Raw genomic sequence first — 25,457 nt, 5'->3', positions numbered from 1 at the left:
AGCCGTATATAGGAGAGTACGATCAATGCACCACAAAAAAACCTCAACAGAATTTAGCAGTTCATTTTTGCATATATACATGATATCAACATTTGGTGACTGTAGACATCATCTGCACATAACAGGTAAGAGTAGGCACTGCTGGTGAAGCTTGCTTAACATACTAATAGAAGCAATTTACAAACAATGTCTTTATATCATTTACATGCAAGCTAATAACAGCACATCTATGTGCCATAGACCGCAACATACGCTCGTAAAACTGCAGGGATGTCGACAAATACAATACAGCCACCAGATGTGTCCATTAAAAAAATTTGACTGGCAGCAGCAACAACTATTTTTGCACCAGTATATTTACCTGGCTTTTGCTAGCAGCTATTATTTGTGAATTTTCTTCGGCCGAATTATCTTTTCCAACCATTGCTTTCTTTGCCAATTCATAACCGGCAAAATTCATGGCTCCAAGTGGTGCGATCCAGAAAAACCTTGGTACCGCTCCCTTGAACAGACCCAATGGGCCTTCCTTACGCAGGATTGAGAAAGCTATGGTTGTCATACTAACTGAAACACCTTGTGGAGCAGTCATCATCCTTGTCTTCATAACATCAAATGGAGTTGTGACAACAGCAGCAAGTCCACCAGATAAGGCACCAACCACGACTGTCTCCCAGGGTTCAAGTTCACGCCTTAGGCTCTGCTGAGTAGCCTGAAAATGCAGGTATCCATGTCAGCAACAGTTGAATAGCCAGGAAATGAAGATATCCATATCAGAAGCACAAATGCGAACACAGCCATTAATCAAGCATCTTTCGTCGTCTAATTTTTTGTCTGAATAAAAGCACAAGTTCAAAGATAAGTTATGTACAAGCCCTGAAGAATAATGGACAAACCAATCTAATTAATTGAATGGCAGTGGGGAAAATAGGGGTGCTGAGAAAGCAGTTAAGAGCATCAAGCTATCTGAAATTCTCTTAAACCGAAGTGAGCTTTTCAGTAAAACTTCAGAATTTTTTAATCAGCTCCACAAGAAAGTCCATTATCCAATCGTCTCTCCTATCCATTGGGACAAGGCCACAATAAAGGGGATAAACCAATGAATCTCTCTCTCTCTCTCTCTCTCTCTCTCTCTCTCTCTCTCTCTCTCTCTCTCTAAATTGATTGGCAGCTATGATGAAGTCAAGCGAATTTTTGACGGTCTATAGACTAAAGTTGCCAAAAAGGGAAACGGAAACAGGAAATGAGGCTTTTCAGGTGCATATGAAACGGAAAATAATTTGAAAAATGAATCAGGAAACACATGGGAAACAAACTGGGAAATGCATGAGAAACGATTAACAAAATGTAATATAATAAATTAATAAAACAAAAAACATCTATCCCACGAAAGGGAAACGTGAGGGGAAACGCATGGGAAACTGTTTCCCATGGTGTGGGAAACGTGTTTCCCATGAATTTTTTGGTGTTTCCCAAACGTTTCGGAATTGCAGTGTTTCTCATTTCCAAAACGGTTTCCAGTGAAACATGTTTCCCACTCTTATAGTGTTTCCAGTAACCCTGCTAAAGACTCATCCATTGGATATCATAGCTTGATAGCTATATAACATTGGTACTTCCAGAAGGGCACCGCATCCATGCTGACCGGTGTTAACACTGGTACTGGTACTGACGCTTCATGGGTATGTGTCACCAGTTTCGAATATGGCCCTATCAGGACCCGACCCATTATCCGTTATGTAGAATCATTCTCATCCATCTTTAAGGTGCATAAAAGGTTGCTTTTATCCACTCTTGTACGGTCCTTCTCACACACTCTTAGTTACATAAAATCATACATACATGTGCATGTGTGCATCAATAACCCCCATACCCATAGTTTTAGAAATTCCCATGTCGTACCTGCACCCTACCCTACGTGACATAGCTTAATAGGCATATAATGAGAAATCAACAATCTTCAGGAGTGTTGTTCGTGAGAGTAATTACTGACACCATCAGATCAACAGTACCTTCTTTGCTTCCGCATATAGTCCCATGCCAGCAACATAGAAAGGAACCTCCCGACACAATGTGGCACCAGTCCCACGGAAGAAACCTTTCAAACCATCTTGTTGCAAAGTGCCAACTATTGCATCTCCCACATTGTCAAAAATTCCAGCCTGTAACCGCTGCTTCAGCACTTCACAGGGAATTCGAACAGCCGTTCCAAGAACAGTGCTGCAGAAAGAGGCAAGTGACTGGACCTGCAATGACATGATAAAGAACATACTCTTCAGCACCCCTAGCTAATTTTATTAAGCACGTACATCCACTGGAATTAATCACACGTCTATGAAAAATGTGCAGTGTAGCGAAAAAATAGACTACAGGCCTAAATGAGTTGGTAAACTGGCAAGCAGCAGGAACTAAGCCAGTGGTGAAACGAAAAAAGAAGAGATCCACTGTATCCAAATAAAAAAAACTTAATTACCTGAATTTCAGGAAGTGTTGGAGCAACATTGGTTAGCACAAGTTTGCTAGCTTCAAAGATTCCAGTACGTAGTCCATGGCTGTTGATAATGAACGTGACATAATCAGATAAGTATAAACAAATTTCAATCACAAGGAATTGCTTAAAACAAACTTACCTTGAAAATTGTCCAACAATTGCTGGTATGGAACCCCTGTATAACCCCCTTAGTCCAATTTGTGGAAGTTTCCTTACAAGTTCTGGAAACGATAAAGTTGATGCTTGCACTCGGGTCTGATAAAATCCAAGAAATAATCAAACTATATCAAAATAACCTGAAGAACATGAACAGAATCTCATCTATCAATGGGGACTCTGGTTGTCTGGTAGGAGCAGTGAGTACACATCACCTTGTGTTGGGATGTGGTAAGTTCAAATCCCAATGGTATTATTGGGTAACTGATGGGGTCTGCCTAACCCCAGCTTGCCTTTTAAAAAACAAAGAATCTCATCTATCAATATAACTCGCACCATCTACAAGAATAGAACATCCACAAAGATCTTCCGTGATAAACTGGCATCCTCAGCCATGTGCAACTCAACTGTATCACAATTGCAAGACTCACAACCACCAGGAATACCGAAAGAGATGATAAGAAGATTAATAGTAAACAAGCAAATCAGAAGAGGAACGCCATACCCCAGAAGAAAACAAAACACAAATAACTCAAAAAGAACATGCCTCTACCAGCTAATGCATAAAAAATTGTTTGAATTGAGATTAAATAGTGCATGTCAATCAGATAGTTGACACTCCAAGCATCTCTAGAGAAGGACTCCAGAAGCTCCAATTAAATCAGCTAAAACATCAAATACCCTGTCATTGAGTGGGATTATCACCACCAAAAATTACCAACCCAAACTTCAAATTCTGAAACTTGTATTTGGTCTAAAGTTGCCTTAGTTCCAAGTAGGCCCAAATATTTATAAATTGGGGTGAAGCAACTCAGACAATAATTTCCTTAGCTTCCCAAATCAAAGACCCTCCCCACCCCCATGTTTCTAAAAATAAGCATGGCCCACTTACTAAGGAATGCACTTTTGATTGAGTAGTTTCAACGTAAAAACTTGATTTTCTCAATTGTGAAACTTTTACACACTGTGGACCGTTGAATTTTGAAGCCTTCAAAAAAATCTATTTATACAATGTGATCGGATGATCTAAAATATGTTTTTAACCTATGTCACATAGGTGCGGGTGCGGGTGCGGGTGCGGACGCGGATACGGGTGTGGGGGGTAAGACATGGCAATTTCAAAAACTGTGATGCGTGTATATATATATATATATATATATATATCATAGTCACCTGTATCGTTAAATGTAATTTCATGACGAGGGTATTTCTTGGAGAGATTTTCAAAAGTTGATAAATCTCAGTAATATCTTGGGAGTTTAAAAAATTGAAAAAATATAAATAACAACAAAAAACTAAGAAAATAATAAGTTTTGCATTATTTTAATTCCAAAAATATAAAGAAACATGTTTTAATGGTTTTAAAATATAAAAGAAGCAAAAAAATAGGAAATTCAAACTTTTAAAAATGAGTTTTTTCCAAAAAATATTGCGATATTTTGTCTTCTTGTGATATTTGAAAAATATCGCGAGATATTACCTTTTATATTGGCTACCTTAAAATATCGGTATTTCTCACAGTATTTTCAAAATATCATCGATAACGGTGACAGTAATACATATATATATATATATATATATATGTATGTATGCATGTATGTATTGTTAGAAAATGACATATATATGTATATACTTGAATATATATATATATATATATATATATATATATATATATTTATATATATATATACATACTTTTCGTAATACAAGAGTATGTATATGTATATATATATATGTATATAACTATATATTTAAAGTATATACTTATATTCTTGTAATACTTTTTTATTTATTTATTTTTGTAATTTTATTTCTTTCTTATTTTTTTGTCTTTTTGTCAAACTGTCATAACTGACTAGAGTTGTTGGACTGTCAAAACAGCCAACAGCCTTTTTGTCAGGTTCTGTCAAACAGTCAAAATGTTGACTGTTTGAATAGAGTTGTTGGGCTACTCCCAACGGCTCTAATTAGAGCTGTTGGGCCCAACAGCTATTTTAATAGCTCCTCTCATGTAACCTCTCTATAAATAAGGGCATGCTGCCCATTGTAATTTTAATACAAAGGTAGAGGGTTTTACCTCTTACATATTCAGATTCAAGTGCATTTATGCACTATTCTTATGTTTGTGCTGTGGAGCATTTTGTATGCTATTTTGGTTTACCATATTGGGTGAATGTATGTTTTGTCAAGTTGTTTGTAGACTTGATTGTGTGTAAGACTCTTTACATGGTATCAAAGCTTGGTGTATGATCAACCGTGCATTGGTGAGCTGCCTTGTAAAGCGTGTCTTCTTTCTTTCGTGATTGGTGGTTCCTTTTTTTCTTTGGATTCATCATGGGTGATTTTTTTCCGCACAATACAAGCAACTCCAACTTCATTCCGCCATTCAAACTTGAAGGAAGCAACTATAACATTTGGGCGGGACACTTGGAGACATTCAACAAGGGTCAAGGTTTGTGGGGATTTGTAAGAGGTACTATTCTTGAACTCACTCCCAAAATTACATTAGGTGAAAATGACGTTGAGACTAGTCTTGAAGAAAAAAACAAAGCCATGGAAGAATACTACAAAAAATTAGATGAATGGGAAATGAAAAATGCCAAAATTCTTTCATGGATGCTTAGTGGAGTTGAGACAAAAATTGCCTCAAACCTTTTGTGTTACAAAAAGGCAAATGAAGCATGGGAATATCTTAGAGGTATGTTTACCGAAAAAGATATGGCTCACAAGTATTATCTCCAAGAAAAAGTTAGAAACATTAAACAAGGAGATAAGAATATAAGAGATTATTTTATGGAGTTATCTTCCATTTGGACCCAACTTGCCCAATTTGAACCCAAATGGGAAGGAAAGTGTATAGAAATGCGGAGAGTTCAAGTTGAAGAAGAGAGACTTTTCGCTTTTCTCTATGGTTTGAGACTCGAGTTTGAACAAACAAGGGCCTCCTTGCTATCATCTTCATCACCTCCTCCTATTCATGAGATTCTCACTAAACTTAGTGGAGAAGAGACTAGGCTAAACATGAGTAAAAATGTTAGTGTGCTTGCTACTTCTAGCAATGGTCAAGAAGAGTATTGCGCACTTGCCGCATCAAAACCAGGACACTATATCAAGCCATATAAACCTCCTCATTTTAATAAGAATCGAGGAGAATAAAAAATCATTTGCCATAAATGTAATGAGCCCGGTCATATTAGGCCTCAATGTCCTAGATACAAATATAGGCCTCAAGAAAAGCGTGTTGCGGCTGCACCATCAAAACAAGATGAAGATACTTTGAATCTCAAAGACCTTACCAAATCATTATCTCAACTGACGGAGGCATTGCAACCACTGCTTAAAGGATCTACCTCAGGAGCGGCCATTGCAACCTCTTCTACTCCTGGTATGTGCTCTTGGCTTCTTGATTCAGGAGCTTCTTTTCATATGACCCCACATAGATCTATACTATCCGAATGTCAACCTAATGCATCATTTGTTTCCACTGCCGATGGTACTGCCTTGGAAATAGAGGGTGTTGGAATTTTTAAAAATGATTTGTCAAAACATAACAACTTTTATATTCCGAAAATAAGACTTATACCAAAACTTCATTTTAATCTACTTTCTGTTTCTCAAATCTCGGATCATGGATGTGATGTCATTTTCTCATCAAGTAAATGTTGGGTGCAGGATCGTCAGTCCGAGAAATTGATTGGGGAAGGTTCTAGGCAAGGAGATCTCTATTATATGGATTTCTTTTGTATTCCAAAGGAATCATTTTGCAACACTGCCCAAACAAAAGACATACGGACTTGGCATCATAGACTTGGGCATCCAAATATAAGAAAATTAAATTTTGTACCTATTACCAAGAATCTTTGTAAAGATAATTTTGAATGCAAAGAATGTTTACTTGGTAAAATGACAGTCTTGCCTTATGGTCAAAGAACTTTTTACTCCTCAATGCCTTTTGAATTAGTTCATTCAGATGTATGGGGTCCTGCTCCTGTAGCTTCTAAAGGCGGATTCTCCTACTATGTTGTGTTTATTGATGACTTCACTAGATATTGTTGGATTTACTTTCTTAAGTATAAATCAGATGTATTTGCAACCTTCAAAACATTCCATAACATGATTAAAAATCAATTTGAAAGTAAACTCAAAATTCTCAGAACTGACTCTGGAGGAGAATACTTGTCAAATGAGTTTAAACAATTTTTAGAAAATGAAGGAATTTTACATCAAAGATCATGTCCCAGAACCCTCCAACAAAATGGAATTTCAGAAAGGAAACACAGACATATTATGGAAACTACAAGAATTCTTATTGCTAAAAATGTTCCAAAAAATCTTTGGGCTGAAGCTGCATTAACCTCAGTATATCTTATAAATAGGATGCCTTCCAAAACTTTATCTAATGAAATTCCTTTTGAAAAATTATTCAAATATCAACCTGACTATCAAAGACTGAGAATCTTTGGTTGCAAATGTTATGTTTTGAATGATAAAAGAGATAAACTATCTTCTAAAGCTATTTCCTGTGCGTTCATTGGTTATTCAGAAACACAAAAAGGATTTAAATGTTATGATACCAAAAATGATAAACTTCTCATTTCAAGGAATGTTAATTTTGTTGAAAATGAAAGTGGATTTGAAGAAAACATGTCGGAAGACATAAACTCTGATTATTCTTTCTTGTTCAAACTATTGTCTAATGATGAAAATATTTATGTAGAACCTCTTATTGAAAATAGAACAATAGTTGAACCAATAGTATACACTAGAAGAAATCGAAATGCATTCAATGAAGGTGTAAATCAAAGTAATCATGAAGCATCAGAAATTCCTTAAGAACAAACCACTATTCGTAGATCAGAACGAACCTCAAGAATCCCAAATAAATTTGTGTCTTATGATTCATTCTCTCCTAAACATAGAGCATGTCTTATAGCTATCCACTCATATTTTGAACCCTCATGTTACAATGAAGCAAAAAATTTACCTGAATGGATAAAAGCTATGCACATAGAATTAGAAGCTCTTAAAGATGCTAATACTTGGGAAATTCTGGATTTACCTATAGGAAAAAAGACAATAGGTTGTAGATGGGTTTTTAAAGTAAAAACCAAAAGTGATGGATCCTTGGAAAGGCATAAAGCCAGATTAGTTGTCAAAGGATATTCTCAAGAATACGGAGTAGATTACGAAGAAACTTTTGCTCCTGTTGCCAGGATGACTACTGTTCGAATGCTTGTAGCTATTTCAGCTATTAAAAATTGGAATATATTTCAAATGGATGTTAAAAATGCATTTTTAAATGGGAATCTCAATGAGGAAGTATATATGGATATTCCACCTGGATTAATAATTCCTTCAGGTAAAGTTTTTAAATTAAAAAAGGCATTATATGGCCTCAAACAAGCACCTAAAGCTTGGTTTGATACTTTTAACAATGTTATTACAAGGTATGGTTTTAAACCATGCTATACTGATACAGCTTTGTTTATCAAGAACTCTTCTGTTGGTATTATAATTTTACTTTTATATGTTGATGATATGTTAATTACAGGTAGTGACAAGGAGGGAATCAAGAAAGTAAAACAGTTTTTGAAAAATTCTTTTGAAATGACAGATCTTGGGTTTCTAACATACTTTCTTGGTATAAAAGTTTCATACTCTAACCGAGGATACATATTGTCACAAACAAAGTTTGCTTCAGATATTATTGACAGGTCAGGACTTTCATATGATAAAGTTGTTGATACTCCAAAGATTGTTGGAATGAAAATGTGAGCCGATGATGGAGTTCCTTTAGACAATCCAACTCCCTTCAGACAACTAGTGGGATCTCTTATGTATTTAAGTATTACAAGACCAGACATAGCCCATGTTGTACATATAGCCAGTCAATTTCAACATGCTCCAACATCAGCTCATATGAGTGCAGTCATGAGAATTATTAAATACATCAGAGGCACTATAAATAAGGGAGTCTTTTTGTCCTCTTCTTCCTCCTTAGATCTTATTGCATATTCTGATGTTGATTGGGGAGGAGATTCAAATAACAGGCGCTCAACAACTGGTTTTTGTATATTTCTAGGTGAATCTTTGATTTCATGGAGGTGCAAGAAACAACAAAAGGTGTCATTATCATCTACAGAAGCTGAATATAGAGCAATGACAACTACTACTATGGAAGTCGTGTGGCTCAAACAACTGATTTCAGATATGGGGATTCACCTTTAGAATCCTACAAGATTGTGCTGTGACAATAAGAGTTCGATATACATTGCTCGAAATCATACATTTCATGAAAGAACTAAGCATATAGAGATGGATTGCCATTTTTTTCGTGAAGAATATTTGAAGAAGACTATTGATCTTCCCTATGTGACATCAGAATATCAACTTGCTGACTTCTTCACCAAGGCACTATGCTCACCAAGATTCAACTTTTTACTTGACAAACTTTCGGTGATTTCACCATAAGTTTGAGGGAGACTGTTAGAAAATGACATATATATGTATATACTTGAATATATATATATATATATATATATATTTATATATATATATATGCATACTTTTCATAATACAAGAGTATGTATATGTATATATATATATGTATATAACTATATATTTAAAGTATATACTTATATTCTTGTAATACTTTTTTATTTATTTATTTTTGTAATTTTATTTCTTTCTTATTTTTTTGTCTTTTTGTCAAACTGTCATAATTGACTAGAGCTGTTGGACTGTCAAAACAGCCAACAGCCTTTTTGTCAGGTTCTGTCAAACAGTCAAAATGTTGACTGTTTGAATAGAGTTGTTGGGCTACTCCCAATGGCTCTAATTAGAGCTGTTGGGAGTAGCCCAACAGCTATTTTAATAGCTCCTCTCATGTAACCTCTCTATAAATAAGGGCATGCTGCCCATTGTAATTTTAATACAAAGGTAGAGGGTTTTACCTCTTACATATTCAGATTCAAGTGCATTTATGCACTATTCTTATGTTTGTGTTGTGGAGCATTTTGTATGCTATTTTGGTTTACCATATTGGGTGAATGTATGTTTTGTCAAGTTGTTTGTAGACTTGATTGCGTGTAAGACTCTTTACATGTATACATGTATGTGTGTGCATTTATGTATTTATATATATATAATATAGATAAAACTAGACTTGGTTAGGGTTAACTGAATCTACTTTCGGATAAAAATGGACCTCAATGTGATTGACTTCACTTGACACAAAGGAAGCCGTGTCCAAGTTACTTTTGGACAGAAATAGACCTTTGTGTGGTAGAGTGTGGTTGACTTCACTTGATACAAAGGAAGCCGTGTCCAAGTGTCGCACCCGCATGGGTGCGGGTGCGGGTGCGGGTGCGGGTGCGGGTGCGGGTGCGGGTGCGGGTGCAGTACCTTGTTAGAAGAGTCCATGTTACATAGTGTTTAACTAACAAACCATAATAGATCAAACCCATAGGGTTTGATTTAAAAAAAAATCAAGAAATGTGACGGAATAGGCTGTTTCTACTAGAGGGTATGGTATACTCGAGGTTAGCCTATATATATATATATATGAGAGAGAGAGAGAAGTGAATCCACTTATGTAGGTTAATATTACATTACATGACATGCATATGGAAGCAATATTTTCTTCGAGCAATGAAAAGCTGAGATTGTAAGGCCCGAAATTTTTAGAAATATATATATAAATATATATATAGGACCCGGGTCAGATCTGACCCGGACCCAAACCCAGGTACCCTATCGCCTCCCCCGTGCTTATTTAAAGCACGCAAGGGGCGAGGGTTTCTCATTCGAGAAACCCTGCTCCCCCTGCCCTCTCTCTCTCCCCGTCGCCCGACCAACCCCTGCTCCCTCTCTGTTTCCTTTTTTCGACCACTGCCGCCGGCGACCCTCGGCGGAGGAGCCCTCTCTCCCCTTTCGCTGCCCACTCTCTCTTTGTTCCTTTGTTTCGCCCGACGCCCCCTCCGTCCCCTGCAGCTCGCCGGAGCCCCCGTCGGCGACCCCACTCCGCGTTCGGCCACTCGCCACTGGCAGCCTAGCTGTCATTTCCCACTTCCCTCACGTGCTCTCTCTCCTCCCTCGTCCTCTTCGGCTCACCGAAGGAGGCCCCGATGCCGGCACTCAACCTCCCCCTTCGTCGGCCCTCTCAGGTAACCCTCCTCCCTCTCTATGTTGTCTTCTTTTTTCTTCTTCTTCTACTTCTACTTCTTCTTCTTTTTATTTTCCCCGTTTTCGCAAAGGAGGGGTTGAGCCCCTCCCTGCCTTCCCATTTTCGCAGGGGAGGGGCAAACTGTTCCCTCTGTATGCAGGGGCCGTTCCCTCTGTATGCAGGGGAGGGGCTGAGCCCCCTCCCTATGTCCTCTGTTTGCAGGGGAGGGACCGAGCCCCTTATGCTCTCTTTGTACGCAGAAGAGGGGCTGGACCCCTCCCTGTTCCCTCTACTTTCTCAGGCAAGAAGCCCATGTTTGTACATCTCCTGGCAGGCAGGGGCAGAACCCCTGCCTCCCTCCTCGTCCTCCCTTGTTGGACCGGGGTCGGGCTGAGTCTGACAGCCGAGCCCACCCCCTGTCCCTCTTCTTGTGCAGGTCAGGGTCAAGCTCGGCCTGACAGCCGAGCCCACCCTTGCTGCCCCCTTTTTTATGTTTCGAAGGGAGGGGGGGGTAGCGAGCTCACTCGTCCGAGTGAGCTTAGCCCCCTCTTTCTCCCTGTTCGGGGTTTGCAACCCCCTTCATTTATTTTTGAACACCCGTACTATGAGAACTCACTCTTTTGTTCTTCGCAGCTTGCGCAACAAAGCTCGCCCGCGCCCCAAGACGTATATTACTTATGCTCGATGACGTACGCAACGTCACGACTCTCCAAGGTAGGGGAAGTTATGCAAAGGACAATGGACGAATTAAAATAAAGCAATTAAAATTAAAATTTAAAAATGGAAAAGAAAGGACAAAGGACAATATATGTATACGTATATCTATATGCGTACGCCTTTAACTCAAGGACGCGGTTTTGCGATCCTTGTCATTTTTATTTTCCTATCTTTATTGTTTTTTTGTTGCCGCCGTGCTTGATGTGCATAGGCTTTTACTTTCGCATTTACTTTTCTGTCTTTACTGCTTTCTATTGTCGACGTACTTGATGTGCATAGGCTTTAACTTTCGCAGTTTTTTTTTTGTTCTTTACTGCTTTCCTGTCTTTCCCACTTATTTTGCCGCCGCGCTAGAATGCACCGACTTGTATTTGCTTTTACTATTTCGCACTTGCTTTGCCGTCGCGCTTTATGTGCATAGGCAATTGCTTTCGTATTTCTGCTCTTGTTTTTCCTTGCCGCCGCACTTAGAGCGCAGACTCACGTTTTTTGAGTACTTATTACTCCTTAAATGCAGGTCTCGCAGGGTGCGTAAGAGCGCGTACCATTTTTGCTCTTTTTAAAAAAGACGCGAATTTGCGTACAGGCGCTACGGTCTCGAGAGGAGGTTTCCTTACACGAATTCCGGCATCTCAGGTATGCAGTCTTGCGAAGCAAAGCTAGAGAGTGTTGTGGGTTGCAACTTAGCAACTAGCTTTCCCCCAAGTTGGTACACTTGGGAGAAGCATTTCAGATTCATAGATAATCCAAACCATGCATGATTGTTTCCTGTTTCGCAAGTCTATGCATGTTAATATTTAAAGTTCTTTCAGCATGTACTTGTGAAACTCTGTGTTGAGTTATCTTTTGAGAAATCCATGCCTCTATCATCGTAGTCGTACCTTTAGACAGGTACGGTATGTTTGTACTACGGTGAGTAAGATGAGAGGTCGATGAAAACCTCGAAACGTGCAATGAGCACCTTGTTGAAATCACATAAAATGGTGATGATTCGCCTTCACAAGCAAGATGTGCGAGTGAGTCTAAAGGATCAGACCATATAGGATGAGGTGTCACTTAAGTAACCCCTGACGTGCCCATTCGCCTCTTGTTTTCATCAAGAGAGTTGATGGATGGTACAAAAACTCTGATGGACAGGTTGTTAACAAATACCCCTCAGGCAAATGACTCAATGTCCTCAGTCATCAGTGTTAGGGGACGGCACTACTAGAAATTATCCTAGGTGGTAGATCCTATGAACTTTTGCAGAAGTAGAATGCTTCTGTGGCCACGAATGCCTTTGGAGAATCCTCTCTTGGTCACTGACTGTTCTCTTAGGAGCAGACTCAACTATCAATTTGGGGTATCATAAAATATATAACATAATAAACCCCCAGATCAGTCTCGGTTGTTTCTACATTTCGCGTTTGTACATACCTACAAGCCAGCTAATATCGAAACATAATATCTTGTTCACAATATTTGTTTGAATGTGCATTTTTGAGATTGATGAACTGCTCATTATATATGCTTATATCCTCTGTTAGTTAATTGCTTTAGTTGACTGTTCTCCGCTTATGGAATCAATTATCCATGTTAGAAATAGATTATTTCATGCGTAATTAACTACTCATGCTAGTGTAACTTAATTATTGCTTTAAACTGATTATCATGCTAGCATAATATGTCCTGCTTTAATTTTGGTTTCATATTGTCTTGCTTGCGTACCTACCAGTTTTTTGTGAAACTGACCCATTTTATGGGCGCTGGTGACGAGTAGGTTTTTCAGACAGCCGATGGCGGGATGCGAGATGGCCTGAGACTTCACTCTTCTGCTCGCAGTTCTGTGACCGGGACACCTGTTTTAGTTGGAGTTTTGTATAAGGAGAAGCCCTAACTTTTGTACAACTGATAGTTTTCATAATGAATATTTGACTCACTATTTGTCTCGTTAAATATGTTTGGGTAAATGATGGATTTTTATGCTAACGTGCCCAAAGTTGTAAACTTGTTTTGCTTTTCAAAAAAATCATTTTCGCTGATAAAAACTCTGAAAAATGAAATGTTTTCCAAGTATTTTCAAAATTTTACAAGTTTGAAATTTTAGGGCATTACAGAGACTATCTACAGTCAGGTATTCTCAAGCTCAGCTCATAATGAACAATACAGCATATTTACAAGATAAAAAAATGCACAATCCCAAAATAATCTTACAACAATAAGCTTATGATTATATTCTCTTAAACGAAGAACCGATTACAAAAAACATATTAGCATTGTAAACCAAAGTTTAATGCCTTGAAAACTACATAATTCATTTAAACATGCTCACAGAGGAAATTTAGAATAGTTATATCAAATGTGTCAAAAAGTCAAAGGATTCACAACTCCACTCTGCTCTAGCTAGTCTTGACACAAGAAAAAACTTGTCCAAGCGAAAATTTAAGCAAAGATGGCCTCAGTAAAAATCATGAAGCAACCAACAACAACAACAACAACAACTACTACGCCTTCATCCCAAAATAATTGGGGTCGGCGATATGAACCAAAAAAGAAAATCATTCTGGGTCTTCCACATGAATCCTTCTCCTCCAATCATTTCTATCCAATGCCATGTCCTCGGTGAGGTTCAAAGCATTCATATCCTTTCCTATCATCTCCATCCAAGTCTTCCTAGGCCTACCCCGACCTCTTTTAACTAATATATTTTCCCATTTCTCCATCCTTCTAACTGGAGCATCATTAGGCCTTCGCCGAATATGTCCAATCCACCGTAAACGATTCTCTCTCATCTTATTTTCAATGGAGAAATATAGCATAAAATGTTTGCAAAAAATGACATTTGAGATACAGGTCCAATTAGTACATTTGCCCATTCCAATTCATGTCAATTAAGGAAATTAGTGATTCAATCAAGCACCAAATTTGGTCCACAATAGGAGGAATTAGCCCCTAAGAAACCGGAGATTTACTTTTGCATAACTTGACAAATATTAAAATCCCAAATCACATTAGCAAGTAATATAACTCAGATGCCATTTCCACGGAGTAAAGACAGGTGTTATTAATGGTTGCAAGAAAAGATGTTACCTTCATCGAATCGATTGGATGCATAAGAGATGTAGACAGTGCACAAGCAAGGCCACCTGCCAATGCAGATTTAATAACATTTTCAGCAGGTATTTCAACTGGCGGAGCAACAACAACAACTGTAGCAGCTTCAAACCATAGACTCCTGCCAGGAAATTAAATCATATCAAGATTTCCTGGAAACATACTAATAAAGCAACAGTATTTACCACTATCTTCACAATTCCTGATGTAGCTCATGTCTAAACTCTGTCAGGCATCATCATTATAGGCTACAGATCTTACACATAAAAGAACAACTCTCTTATAATAGTATTCTATTGGCGTAAATCTCAATGAAGAAAAAAAAATGAAAAAAAAACATGTTGCTTGTTTCTGTATAACTGCAAACTTTGTAGCTCCAAAAAGTCCAGATAATAACAGACACCTCCTTTGTACAAAATATTTGTTATTGTATTGCCTTCTATAAAGTAGTCTTGCCTTGGATCATCTTCGAGCCGCTCTGATGGAAGCAAAAGCATAAAACTTCTGAAGTGGCCATAAGATATAGATTCCTCTGCATCAGCATTTAAGAAGCGCATCATAGCAATAGCATTTTCTTCATTGGCTGGAAGCCCTACACTTTTTAATGATGCCAAAATTTGGCTTTTCTGCAATGTGCCTGATTTGCTCAAACATAATGTTGTATAAGCACGAAGAATAGTTGGCTCTTTCTGTTCCATCAAGGACAAAAATTGGTTCCATCCAAAGGACTTGGCAAATAAATGGCTCCTCGTGCGCCGAAGAAAGTCATGTGCATATCTATGGGGTAATTTTCTCTTCCGCATTGCAATTTCAAGATCTTCAAGTGTTACCTGGCCATCACTATCTCTGTCCAACTCATCAAATAAACGCCTACCTGGATAATACATAGATGTGGTTAATTGTGCACAATTCACTTGAAAGAATCAACTTTTTATAGCAACTAGGATTACCAAACATCATGAGATCATTTCAACAACAATGCATAATCAGTTTCAAAAAAAAATCCATTAGAAGAATCTGACATACAATACAACAGCAACCACGATTGAAGAAGTGCTTCTGAGATAATCAAAGGACATTTATTCCCTGTATAGAAAAACTTTGCTGTCTATAAATGTATGGCTAAAGTTTCGCATTTTCTTTTTCTCCAACATATCGTCTATGTCACACAGACACTCCATTTTGCCTCCCGTACCATATCCCCTTATATGTTAGTGATATTGGGAATTTCATAAAAATGGCTACATCCCCATACCCACAGCCGTATCCTTGTGACATAGCATATGGCTATCGTGACCATATTCAGATAACAAATATCAAAAGATGAAGATAAAGCCCCTTTGCTTCTGGGCATCTAATCTGATGACTTCCTATACACGTACATACACACGCAGAGAGATTTTGGCATTATCACACTGATATGGTCATATCAAACATTCATACGGGAAGCTATAGGATGGAGTTTTCCGACAAAAGTGGTACATAGTGACGCATAAAAGAGTAAAAACAGAATATCCATGCGACAGCACAGATATGTAAACAGATAAATATGAGCTGATATCAGACAAGATGTCAAGCACTGAAGCTTCCTAGCTCCATTTGGTATAATTATCTTTTGCTGGATTTGATGCAATTGACAAAGACAAAATTTCAAAATACAGCAGTACCTTCATAAACCTTCAATTTAGAAGAGTGTACCTTTTCAGAAATTATATGAGGTACTCTTGAGAGTTCCATTATATATAAGGTATCAGAAGGGTAGTTTGGCACCAAAAACTTCATGAACTTGTTAACATTCACAAACCATAAGTACCTAAAGCTTTATAGTTCATGTTCAAGAGTAAATTAGCTATATATCATTTACATTTTTTATTTATAGCTTATAAATTAGCAGCATCAGTTGGTAAAGATAAATATGTATACCAGTAATATATCCTATACAGTATGATACTGCAATCTGTAACTACAACATTGCTCTTGTAATATCGCATATTTTCACACTTGAGATTTTTCGAAAAATTGGCTATGGGAGAAAAATCGTTTGAACATTGATTTTAGATCGATGCTTTTGAGTCTGGGCATGGCCCAGGTCTCATCAGCTAGGTCGAGACGAGCCAATCGAAACATGAGAATGATTTTTATTTTCAACCTTTAAATTCAAGCGAAATTCAGGTTATTTTCAAGCAAAATTCAGGATTTATATTCATGTGATATATCGTTGGATGCGCCTCGAAATGCCGAGCGCAACGATATGTTACTTTCCAGAATTCGAGTTCTGGTTGGCCTCAAAATCACATTTTTTTGAAAAATGAGCAGTTTATCGATTTGGATCTGGATTTGGATTGGACTGGATTCGATGGATTTGATCTAAATTAATATGGATCTGGGATCTATCCGAGACCCATATTAATCTATATTTGGTCCAGTCCAAAAATTTATTTGGATTTTTGAAATGGATTTGGATCTTGGATCCAAATCCAAATCCATGCCCAATGATTTTATAGCTTTAAATTCATTTAGGAGCTTTAAATTTGAGTTAATTAAGGTTTAACAGCCTCTCAAGTTAATTTGGCTATTTTTGGAAACTTTTAAATAATTATTAATTATTTCATACCAAATAATTAATTAATTCCATTCAATTCCGAATTTTTATTTTAGGGTTGATTAGGACTTCTTAAAAGAGTCCTTGTATATGCCTTAGAGGGCTAAAGAAAGTTTTAGAAAGAATTCTAAAGCAAATTGAAAACTTTGAAAAAAAAGTCAAAATAAGAGTGTTAGAAAGGGAAAGAGAGTTTCATCAAAAGAGGAAACCCTCCTTCTCCAGCCCATCTAGAGAGGGCCGGAGAAGGGGGGCTTCACCCCCTCTCGGCGGGTCGGGTTGACCCGCCCGCCTAACCCGTTTATTAAACGGGTCAGCCGGGTTGGCGGGTTGGCATACCCCTAACACGAACCCGACCCGTTTAATAAATGGGTTAGGCGGGTCGACCCGTTTACGACACAAACCCGTTTAAGCCAAACCCGAACCCGGCTAAGAAGCAGGTTGGCGGGTCGTGTTAGATTTTGCCACCCCTAACTGCAAGTCCCTGGCAGCACTTATGCAGGCCCAGGCTAGGCTGGTGCTCGGTCTGTCAGGCCCAGCCGAGTAACCTCGACTGGGCTGGCTCGGCCAGCCTGGGCTGGCAGGGTCCTGACAAGCCCAGTCCAGCCTTTTGGCTGGACTAGCACAGGCCTGGCCAGCTGGGTCTGATCAGACCAGACTCAGCCGACCAGGGTCGGCAGGGCCTGATTGGGACCCCAGCTGACTGGGTCGGCTGGGTGTTAAGACCCTTTAAAAAAAAAATACATATATGTATAAATAAAAATATATATGTATATAAATATATACATACATATATATATATATAGAAATATTCAGTAATGCATGAAATTTCCAGTTTTTGGTAAGTGTATATGTTTTGGTTTTTATTCCATGCTAAGAGTGGAATTTCAACAGGTTTGACTCGAGATGACATACCTGCGTGATATGTTATTTCAAGATTTTTCTAATGCATGTGCATACATAAAATGAACGTGTGTAGATATGTAAGTAAATTTTCAGATTTTTGTCACTTGCACTGGATTTGGATTAATGTATGGTATGGTAAAGGGTGCTTTTTGTGATGTTAATTGTGTGGTTAAGTTCCCACTTCTCATGTTGCAATTCTTTATTCTCTATCTCCCCTTGTCATTAGGTTGTTTCCCAGTCAGGGACTCACACCAGCTAATCCCTGGTCACTAAAAATTCAGCATGGACTTGGAGTGAGCAAAACCATATAGTGAAATTTCCTATTGGCATAGGGCTCAATCAATGATTTGCAAGTTCTGATGCCGCAAAAATATTTTAGAGGCTGAGTCATTGTAAATCCCTCAAGAAAGTGTATGGCTATGTTATAGTGACAGTTCTTTTAACGCTTATGTCTGTATCTTGTGTCAACATAAGCAGCACCTAATGCAGATATCTGACATGCTGCAAAGGCCCGTGGCATTTGATGAGCACAATCAACACCATGTCCCTAAATTCGTTTATGTTATGTTCTTGATCCTTTATTTTGTAGTTACTTTTTCTTTCTTTCTAAAGTTTGTCATTGATGGGTATATATAAAGTTGATGTGCCATTTCGTGGACCTGCTTGCATATAAGCATCCAGATGTTTTACTTGAGATGATTCATGAATGTTCACATGCTTAGTTGAATTGATTCATGATTAAAAGCATGTATTGGTTCACATGTTTACTTGAATTGGTTCATGAATAGAAGTATGCTTTGGGTATGGTTATGTGAATGCATACGTCTGGATATAAATACATGCTTAAGGATATAGTCACAAGCATGCATGGTTATGCATTTGAAAGCATGTGACATGAAATTAATGCATTGGCATGTTCCTAATTATTTTTGCATATGAATGCATGGATGATCAAAGTAGATCATCATGGGCAGTGGAATGCCTTGAGCCGGTGTGCTCCTTGTTTATGCATTGCAAAAATCTTATTTGATATTGTGATTCTAATTGCACTGTTCTATTGATGCCACGGGTGGACCGTGAAAAGCTTCGCATGTGGATATGCGAACTTATATTATTAATTTTGTATGGTGAATTACAAATAATAAAAATTGATATTAATAAGAAGATAAATTAAGAGAACAGTATAATTTATGTTCCCTTGATGTTCCTTCTACGAAAAGGTAATCTTGGGCTTAGCGGTTTGGGGACCGTGAGGATACAAAAACTCCATGTGCGTTGTTGTGCTCCTTAACTTGATATTGAGGTTCTTCGCTTGGCCACGGTTTTAGGGAGTTTCTGTCACTTTGTTTGGGAGTGGTGTGTAGACACAGCTGTTGTTTTGGTATACCAAGAAAAGTGACACTTGTGAATGGGTGGTCCCTAGTGTCCCGACATTAGATAGGTGGTCTAATGTTCTGAAGGTTGTTTCAGTCGAGGGCTAAGTTTGAAACCCAATAATAAAATACAACTTATGTGCTAAGTTACCCTGAAAACCTTACTTGACCTCGAGAATTCTTACCTATTTGGTGTATCTGCGGGCAACTGTAAAAAAACAAGAGGAACTTAAATTGTGTGCATCTTAATAGGGACATGCATATGATAAGAGAACTTGATAAAGATAATAATTTATTCATGCAAGTGCACTGACATCATGCATCTTCCTGTTATGCATTAGATCATGCATATTTATTTGTGTTCCTTACTTATAATGCATGGTTGAATTCTATGATATTGCATCATGTTGCATGATGAATGTCTTTACTGCTTATTAAATTATGAAAAGTGTTCTAATAGCATCCCTCTAAATTATTGCATGAATCATATCTGTATTCTTTATGCTTATTTGTTTCATTAGAGGGATTCATACGCAGAATTCTTTGGATTCTGACACCCTACTTTTGATGTTTTTCGCAGCCTCAGATGCTCAGTGAGACGACTTGCTCATGAAAGGAGGTACGAGGGGATCACATGATTGTTTGGCAAACTTTGATAGACAGCGGGGCTCTTTCTTTTTATTTTCCTTTATGCACTATGATGTTCTTATTTAATTGTCTCATTACTCTATCATTTCTTAATTAAAAAAGTTGATTCAGTTTGGGTTTGGATTGAAAGATGAGGTGTAAGATCCCTTCTGGTTTGTCGAGTTTCCTAGTTGTATGAAACTGTAAAAGCCCTAGGTCTCTAGAAAGATTTCCGCAATTGTTTCAAAAAAAAAAAACCTGTGTTTTTTCTTGAGTATGAGTTGGGGTCGTTACAACTCCCCCCTAGGATATGTGTGAAACATACATATTAGTTTTCATCTAATTGGTTTTTCAATGTTTTATACTTGTTCAATTAACTACCTCCACCTAACTTATGCAAACCCAAGCTTGCGGATTAAGCATGGAAGCAAAAAATAGGACGTGATATACTGCAGATTGATGTTATTTTTCCATCCTATGTGTTTCCCTTCCACATCTATTCCGTGCACAGACGGGAATGCTTCTTCCTCCAAAATGTCCATAAACTAGAACCTTCAATTACATCATCACTTAAGAGAAAAACATGGAGATACTTCTCTTTTTCTTCATTCTATTCATTTTCGTCCCTGTTACCTCTAAAGAATAAGAAAATAAGAATATTATTTTCTTCTATTACATTTCCTTTAAGATAAGGATGATTTTTTCTCCCTCCTAAAGTCTCCAAAACATAATAATTACAAAGAGCAATGGAATCGATTCAACCTCCTCTATGGGTGTCTGATAATAACATCACCAGAGATTATATTGATCAGTGCAGTGTATGCAATATCAAAATAATAAAAAACTGCAGTTCCATGTAATATATAAGTTGACCATGAAAAGTTCATATACCTATGACTGATGCCACCCTACTTTGAAAAGAATCTTGTATTCTAGGCCAAAGTTCAAGATGAATATATTTGATCATGAGTGACCCACAAGATTCTTGACTTTTATATTTATCCTGAGTAATCCACAACATTCTTTACCTATATATAGTTGTGCTCCCAAGGATGTCCCTTCAGTGAATATTGAATAAAACACAGACCAGCTTGAATTATATCAAGACAAAATACCTATGAAATAAACTGATGCTAAGACATATAATCAAAGCTTCAGCCCTTGTCTTCCATAGGTCCGCCAGCCACTCTGCCATTCACAATGCTAAAACCACTTCCTTCTCCATATTGCTCTTTAAATTGATAAACTCATACAGCTCATAGAGTGACAAAGAGGAGAAATAAATTTATAGCTTCAAGACCTGTGGAATATCTGCTTCCATCATGTTATTTGAAACAGGTGTCTTGTTCAGTATCATTCAGAGACATGGCAACAATGGATGAGTTTAGGCTAACAACGCCCCCTCAAGTAGAACAAGTAACCAACCAACCACTAATAGAAAACTTTAGGGCATGCAACATGAGAACAAATCTTACAATGAGAAATTTTACCCTGTGAAGATACCAGTTACCCAGGAAAGTTGGAGGAAGAGAAGCAACCTGCCTATGCAATGGTTTACTTTAATAGTATGCTGAAGTGTTTCACAGGGTTAGCACACAGGTCCTCAAATTCCTAGTTTTCATATATTACTTTAAGGTATCACAGGTATCTCAAGGCATTATCATCTTGTCAAAAGAACTGCGGATCTATGCTTATTTTCAACTCCCCAAAGCATTTGGTCGCTTGCTACGCCCTTCCTCGTCTCTGGGTGCCTAGGTATCCACCGTAAGCCTTTCCTCGTTTGAACCTCCGCAGACCACTAAAGTGGCCATTAACAATGATCAATAGAAAGGAATGCTGAAAGAAACCAATAAAACAGATGTAAGAATGCAAGTCCTTACCTTCAGACTCTGTGTATCTAAAGAAATCCTGAACGGAGAAGAGTTTCCTCTTGTCTGGGTGGTCTTTTGAAGACTTTTTTATCTGGGTTACAAGATCAAGCAATTCTGTCAGAGACACGGTGGATATGGTGGACCGCAGCCGCTCAACGTTAGACAATGGAATATTAAGCAATCCAGATGCAATCTTCTGTGGGGAACTAGCCTCAGTATCAGCTGTGCTCGTGAGACGATCTTGACAATCATCTTTGGCTGAAGTCACTCCAACCACACTTGGTGGTACCCCTCCCATTCTTGCAAACCTCAGGTTTGCCAAAAGAGAATCAACATCTGCTTTCCTCCCCTTCAAGATACTAGTTACAACCCCTAGATGATAAAACAGCGGAGATGATGATTCACCCGGCCTAGAATCCATAGCATTATCTTTGTGATCATGGTTATTACAAGCATTGCCTTCTAGACAAATTTGATCCACCTTTCGAAGATTTGTTGAGAAACGATCAAAAACAAACCCAATGAGGATCTGAACTGGGGGCTTTTCACCGTCTTTAACAGTATGATGTTCCTTATCATTCATCTGGGCATGCGTTCTTTCACAAGAAGCGTCATTCATTGGCGATGGCCCAACACACGGAAACAAAAGATTTCTCTCAAAACTCCTCTGGATTACATTTCTACCATCTAGTCGAGCAAGACAAGAGGCTGCATCATTGTCATTTTCCCTACCCTGTTTCTTGAAACACTTCTTCACACTCTTAAAAGGGCTCGGAATAGCTTGAACGAAATTGTTGAACAAAAGGGACCATATGAATGCAAACTGCAAGCAATTCGAGCACGACACGTCATCTTTACCAGCGGTAGATGAACTCATATCCTCGTCTTCCAGCCCCTTCTTTGGGAAATCAGATCTACGATCCCTCCCAGAGTTCCGGAAAACCAGGCCGCCAAGCCCCTTAACAAGAACCTTAATCGAATTGTTCATCTTCCTCTCATCAACAACAGCGTCTCGGGGGGCTCCAGTCGAGCAACAACTATGAACCCGGCAATCTTTCCTGTGTGTGTTAGCACTCAACTGAGCAAACAATTGCGAATCCGACTTCACCGAAGTGCCTTTTGCGCACAAGAACCGAAATTCCAAATCTTTCACGGTTCGTCGGATGCCCGATTCCAGGGGAACGAGCGCTTCCCTCATCAAATTCATAGAATTGATGAAGGAATCCACGGGAGAGCGACCGAATTCAGATTCATTCCCAGAAGAAATCTTTTCCTTCTGTCCAGGCAAAGCCCCATATGCCACCATCCTTAAAACCCTGACCCCAACACTAAAGAAACCCCTCAAAACCCAAACTAACACCAAGAAAAAGACCTATAGAAACGAGAACAAGAATACAAAATCCGAATTCGAGGAAAGATGAAATTCAAACGAAAACAGTTACACCAAAATCCAAAACGGCCTAATCTGAGGGAATGAGCAAGAAAAAAGAAAAAAAAAAACTCAGCAAATTCGAAACACTAGATATCGAGGGAAGACGATATCTTTGTCTCGAAGCGATTCGACTATCCGTTTCCGAACGCGAAAGAAACCCTAGAAGGACGGCCGCTCAATCGGAGAATCGGATAATCGCCATGGATGGACGGTCAGGAAGCCGATACGAGGAACACGAGAGGAGACGCCTGGGACGCTGATCCAGATCCCGAGGGTATTTCAGTCATTTCGCAGACATCTCTGCGGCAATCCAAATCCTGTTTTTTTTTTTTTGTCCAAACTCTTTTTTCGTTGAAGTGATCCTGGATAAAGCTGACGTGACGCTTAGTAGGAGCATGATAGATTGATGAAACAATGATACGTATTAGCTGTATTCTAATTAAAATGATCACTCGGCTCTCCATTTACTACTTATATATTTAAAAAATGTAACTTTGCGTCTCTTGATTCGTTTTGGGGGGAATCGTTCGTGTCTTTTTGAAGTGGGATTCGGACCACAAAAAAATGTGGATCCACGGAGAAGGTATGATGGCCGTTGATTTTTTTTGTGATCGATGGGAGCAGAGTCATGTGGTCCTAGTTAGGGCGTAGACGCGTTCAGGTTTGAGTGGTTCAAGCCAATCTTGGACTCTGGATTTGATTTGATAGATCCAAAAGGGATAAGGGATTCCTCCCTTTTGATGTTGAAAATTGGGTATTGGATCCACTGTCATAAGCATGCCCACGCTTGGGGGACTCCAGAGGCATATGATGAATATGGGAGGTTTTGTGGTGATTATATTATTGACAAAGTGTTTATAGTTGTCGTCTAATCCATGAAGATCACATTTAAAAAACTGGACTGCTTATCAAATCCAATTGATGAGTTCGGCAGTATGCTTAAACAAAAAACTTATTTTGGTTTCTTCAATGTACCACTTTATCTTTCTGGTTCATCAGAATAGCTTCTGAAAATTTTGTAAGCTGATTAAGGCTATGTTTGGGAGCCTTGAATCTGACGTTGTGTTGTTGTTTGGGAGCAGTGAGAGACGTTGCTGAAAACAATGCATTGGGACTGTTGTCCATGACCAGTGTTTTAGAATCTAGACAATTGTTGAATTGATCATTCATTCAGTTCAAGTTGTACCACTGAGAGTAGGGGTGGCAATCGGGTCGGGTTGGCGTGTCAGCATACCTCAACCCGAACCCGACCCGTTTATTAAACGGGTCGGCTGTGGCCAACACGAACCCGACCCGTTTAATAAAAGGGTAACCCGACACGACCCGCCAACCCATTTAATAAATGGGTTGGGTTGGGTCGGGTAAACGGGTTTTCAGGTTCGCGGGTCGGGTTGGGGGGTTGACGGATCGGGTTGGCAGGTAGGCAGGTTGGCGGGTCAGGTTGACAGGTTGGCGGGTTGGCCCACCCGCCTAACCCGTTTATTAAACGGGTCAGCCGGGTTGGCATACCCCCAACCCGAACCCGACCTGTTTAATAAACGGGTTACGCGGGTCGACCCGTTTATTAAACGGGTTGGCTTAAGCCCAACCCGAACCCGCCTAAGAGGCGGGTTGGCGGGTCGTGTCAGAAATTGCCACCCCTAACTGAGAGGATGCATTCCCTGTCCTTGGACATGAAAGTAATGTTGGGGTGTTGTGAAAGTATCCAGTTTTGACCGGTTGGCAACCATATTGAAAACACCGAGCACCTTATCATAGCAATGGTTATCTGCTCAGAATATGCTTGAATAAGCGCTGAAAATAAGACCCAATAGGGGGGGTTAACGCAGTGGGGTGGGGGCCTTGGCTGCTAGACATGACCTTACGTATCGCAGACTGAGCCAACGCGACCAGGACTTCGTGCCGGCTGCAGTTTCTTGGAGTTATAAATCCAAAAAAAAAAAAAGCACTGAAAATAGGAACAAAAGCAGAAGACATGGGGTGTGATTTCCTAAATGCTAGGCAACGAGAAACCCTATGTTTGGGAGCCAT

The 25,457-nt window shown here is 38.8% G+C and overlaps 1 protein-coding gene across 1 annotated transcript; it reads right to left on the bottom strand.

The window, feature by feature from the left end:
* Positions 1-52: 52 nt before the first annotated feature.
* On the bottom strand, positions 53-23,549 carry LOC149839550 (uncharacterized). The gene is made up of 7 exons (XM_090002617.1): positions 22,004-23,549; positions 15,075-15,492; positions 14,595-14,739; positions 2,628-2,743; positions 2,471-2,549; positions 2,010-2,243; positions 53-709 (listed from the first exon to the last, which is right to left on the bottom strand). Exons 1-7 carry the CDS (start codon positions 23,298-23,300, stop codon positions 338-340), a joined length of 2,661 nt encoding a protein of 886 aa, XP_089858743.1. The 5' UTR covers positions 23,301-23,549; the 3' UTR covers positions 53-337.
* Between the last annotated feature and the right edge of the window lie 1,908 nt (positions 23,550-25,457).

Source organism: Nuphar pumila, chromosome 4, assembly GCF_984573655.1.
Source record: "Nuphar pumila chromosome 4, dmNupPumi1.hap1.1, whole genome shotgun sequence".
In the NCBI taxonomy this organism is placed as follows: Eukaryota; Viridiplantae; Streptophyta; class Magnoliopsida; order Nymphaeales; family Nymphaeaceae; genus Nuphar; species Nuphar pumila.
The sequence above is the reverse complement of the archived record's forward strand: the minus strand, read 5'-3'. Positions and strand labels throughout refer to the sequence as shown.

Bases quoted from the DNA above. Each gene is read 5' to 3' on its own strand.
- LOC149839550 (XM_090002617.1), bottom strand. From the start codon at position 23,300: ATGGTGGCATATGGGGCTTTGCCTGGACAGAAGGAAAAGATTTCTTCT. The intron at 15,493-22,003 runs GTAAGGACTTGC...TGTATTATCCAG, and splicing joins TAGATACACAGAGTCTGAAG to GTAGGCGTTTATTTGATGAG. The intron at 2,244-2,470 runs GTAATTAAGTTT...ATGTCATTGCAG, and splicing joins CAACACTTCCTGAAATTCAG to GTCCAGTCACTTGCCTCTTT.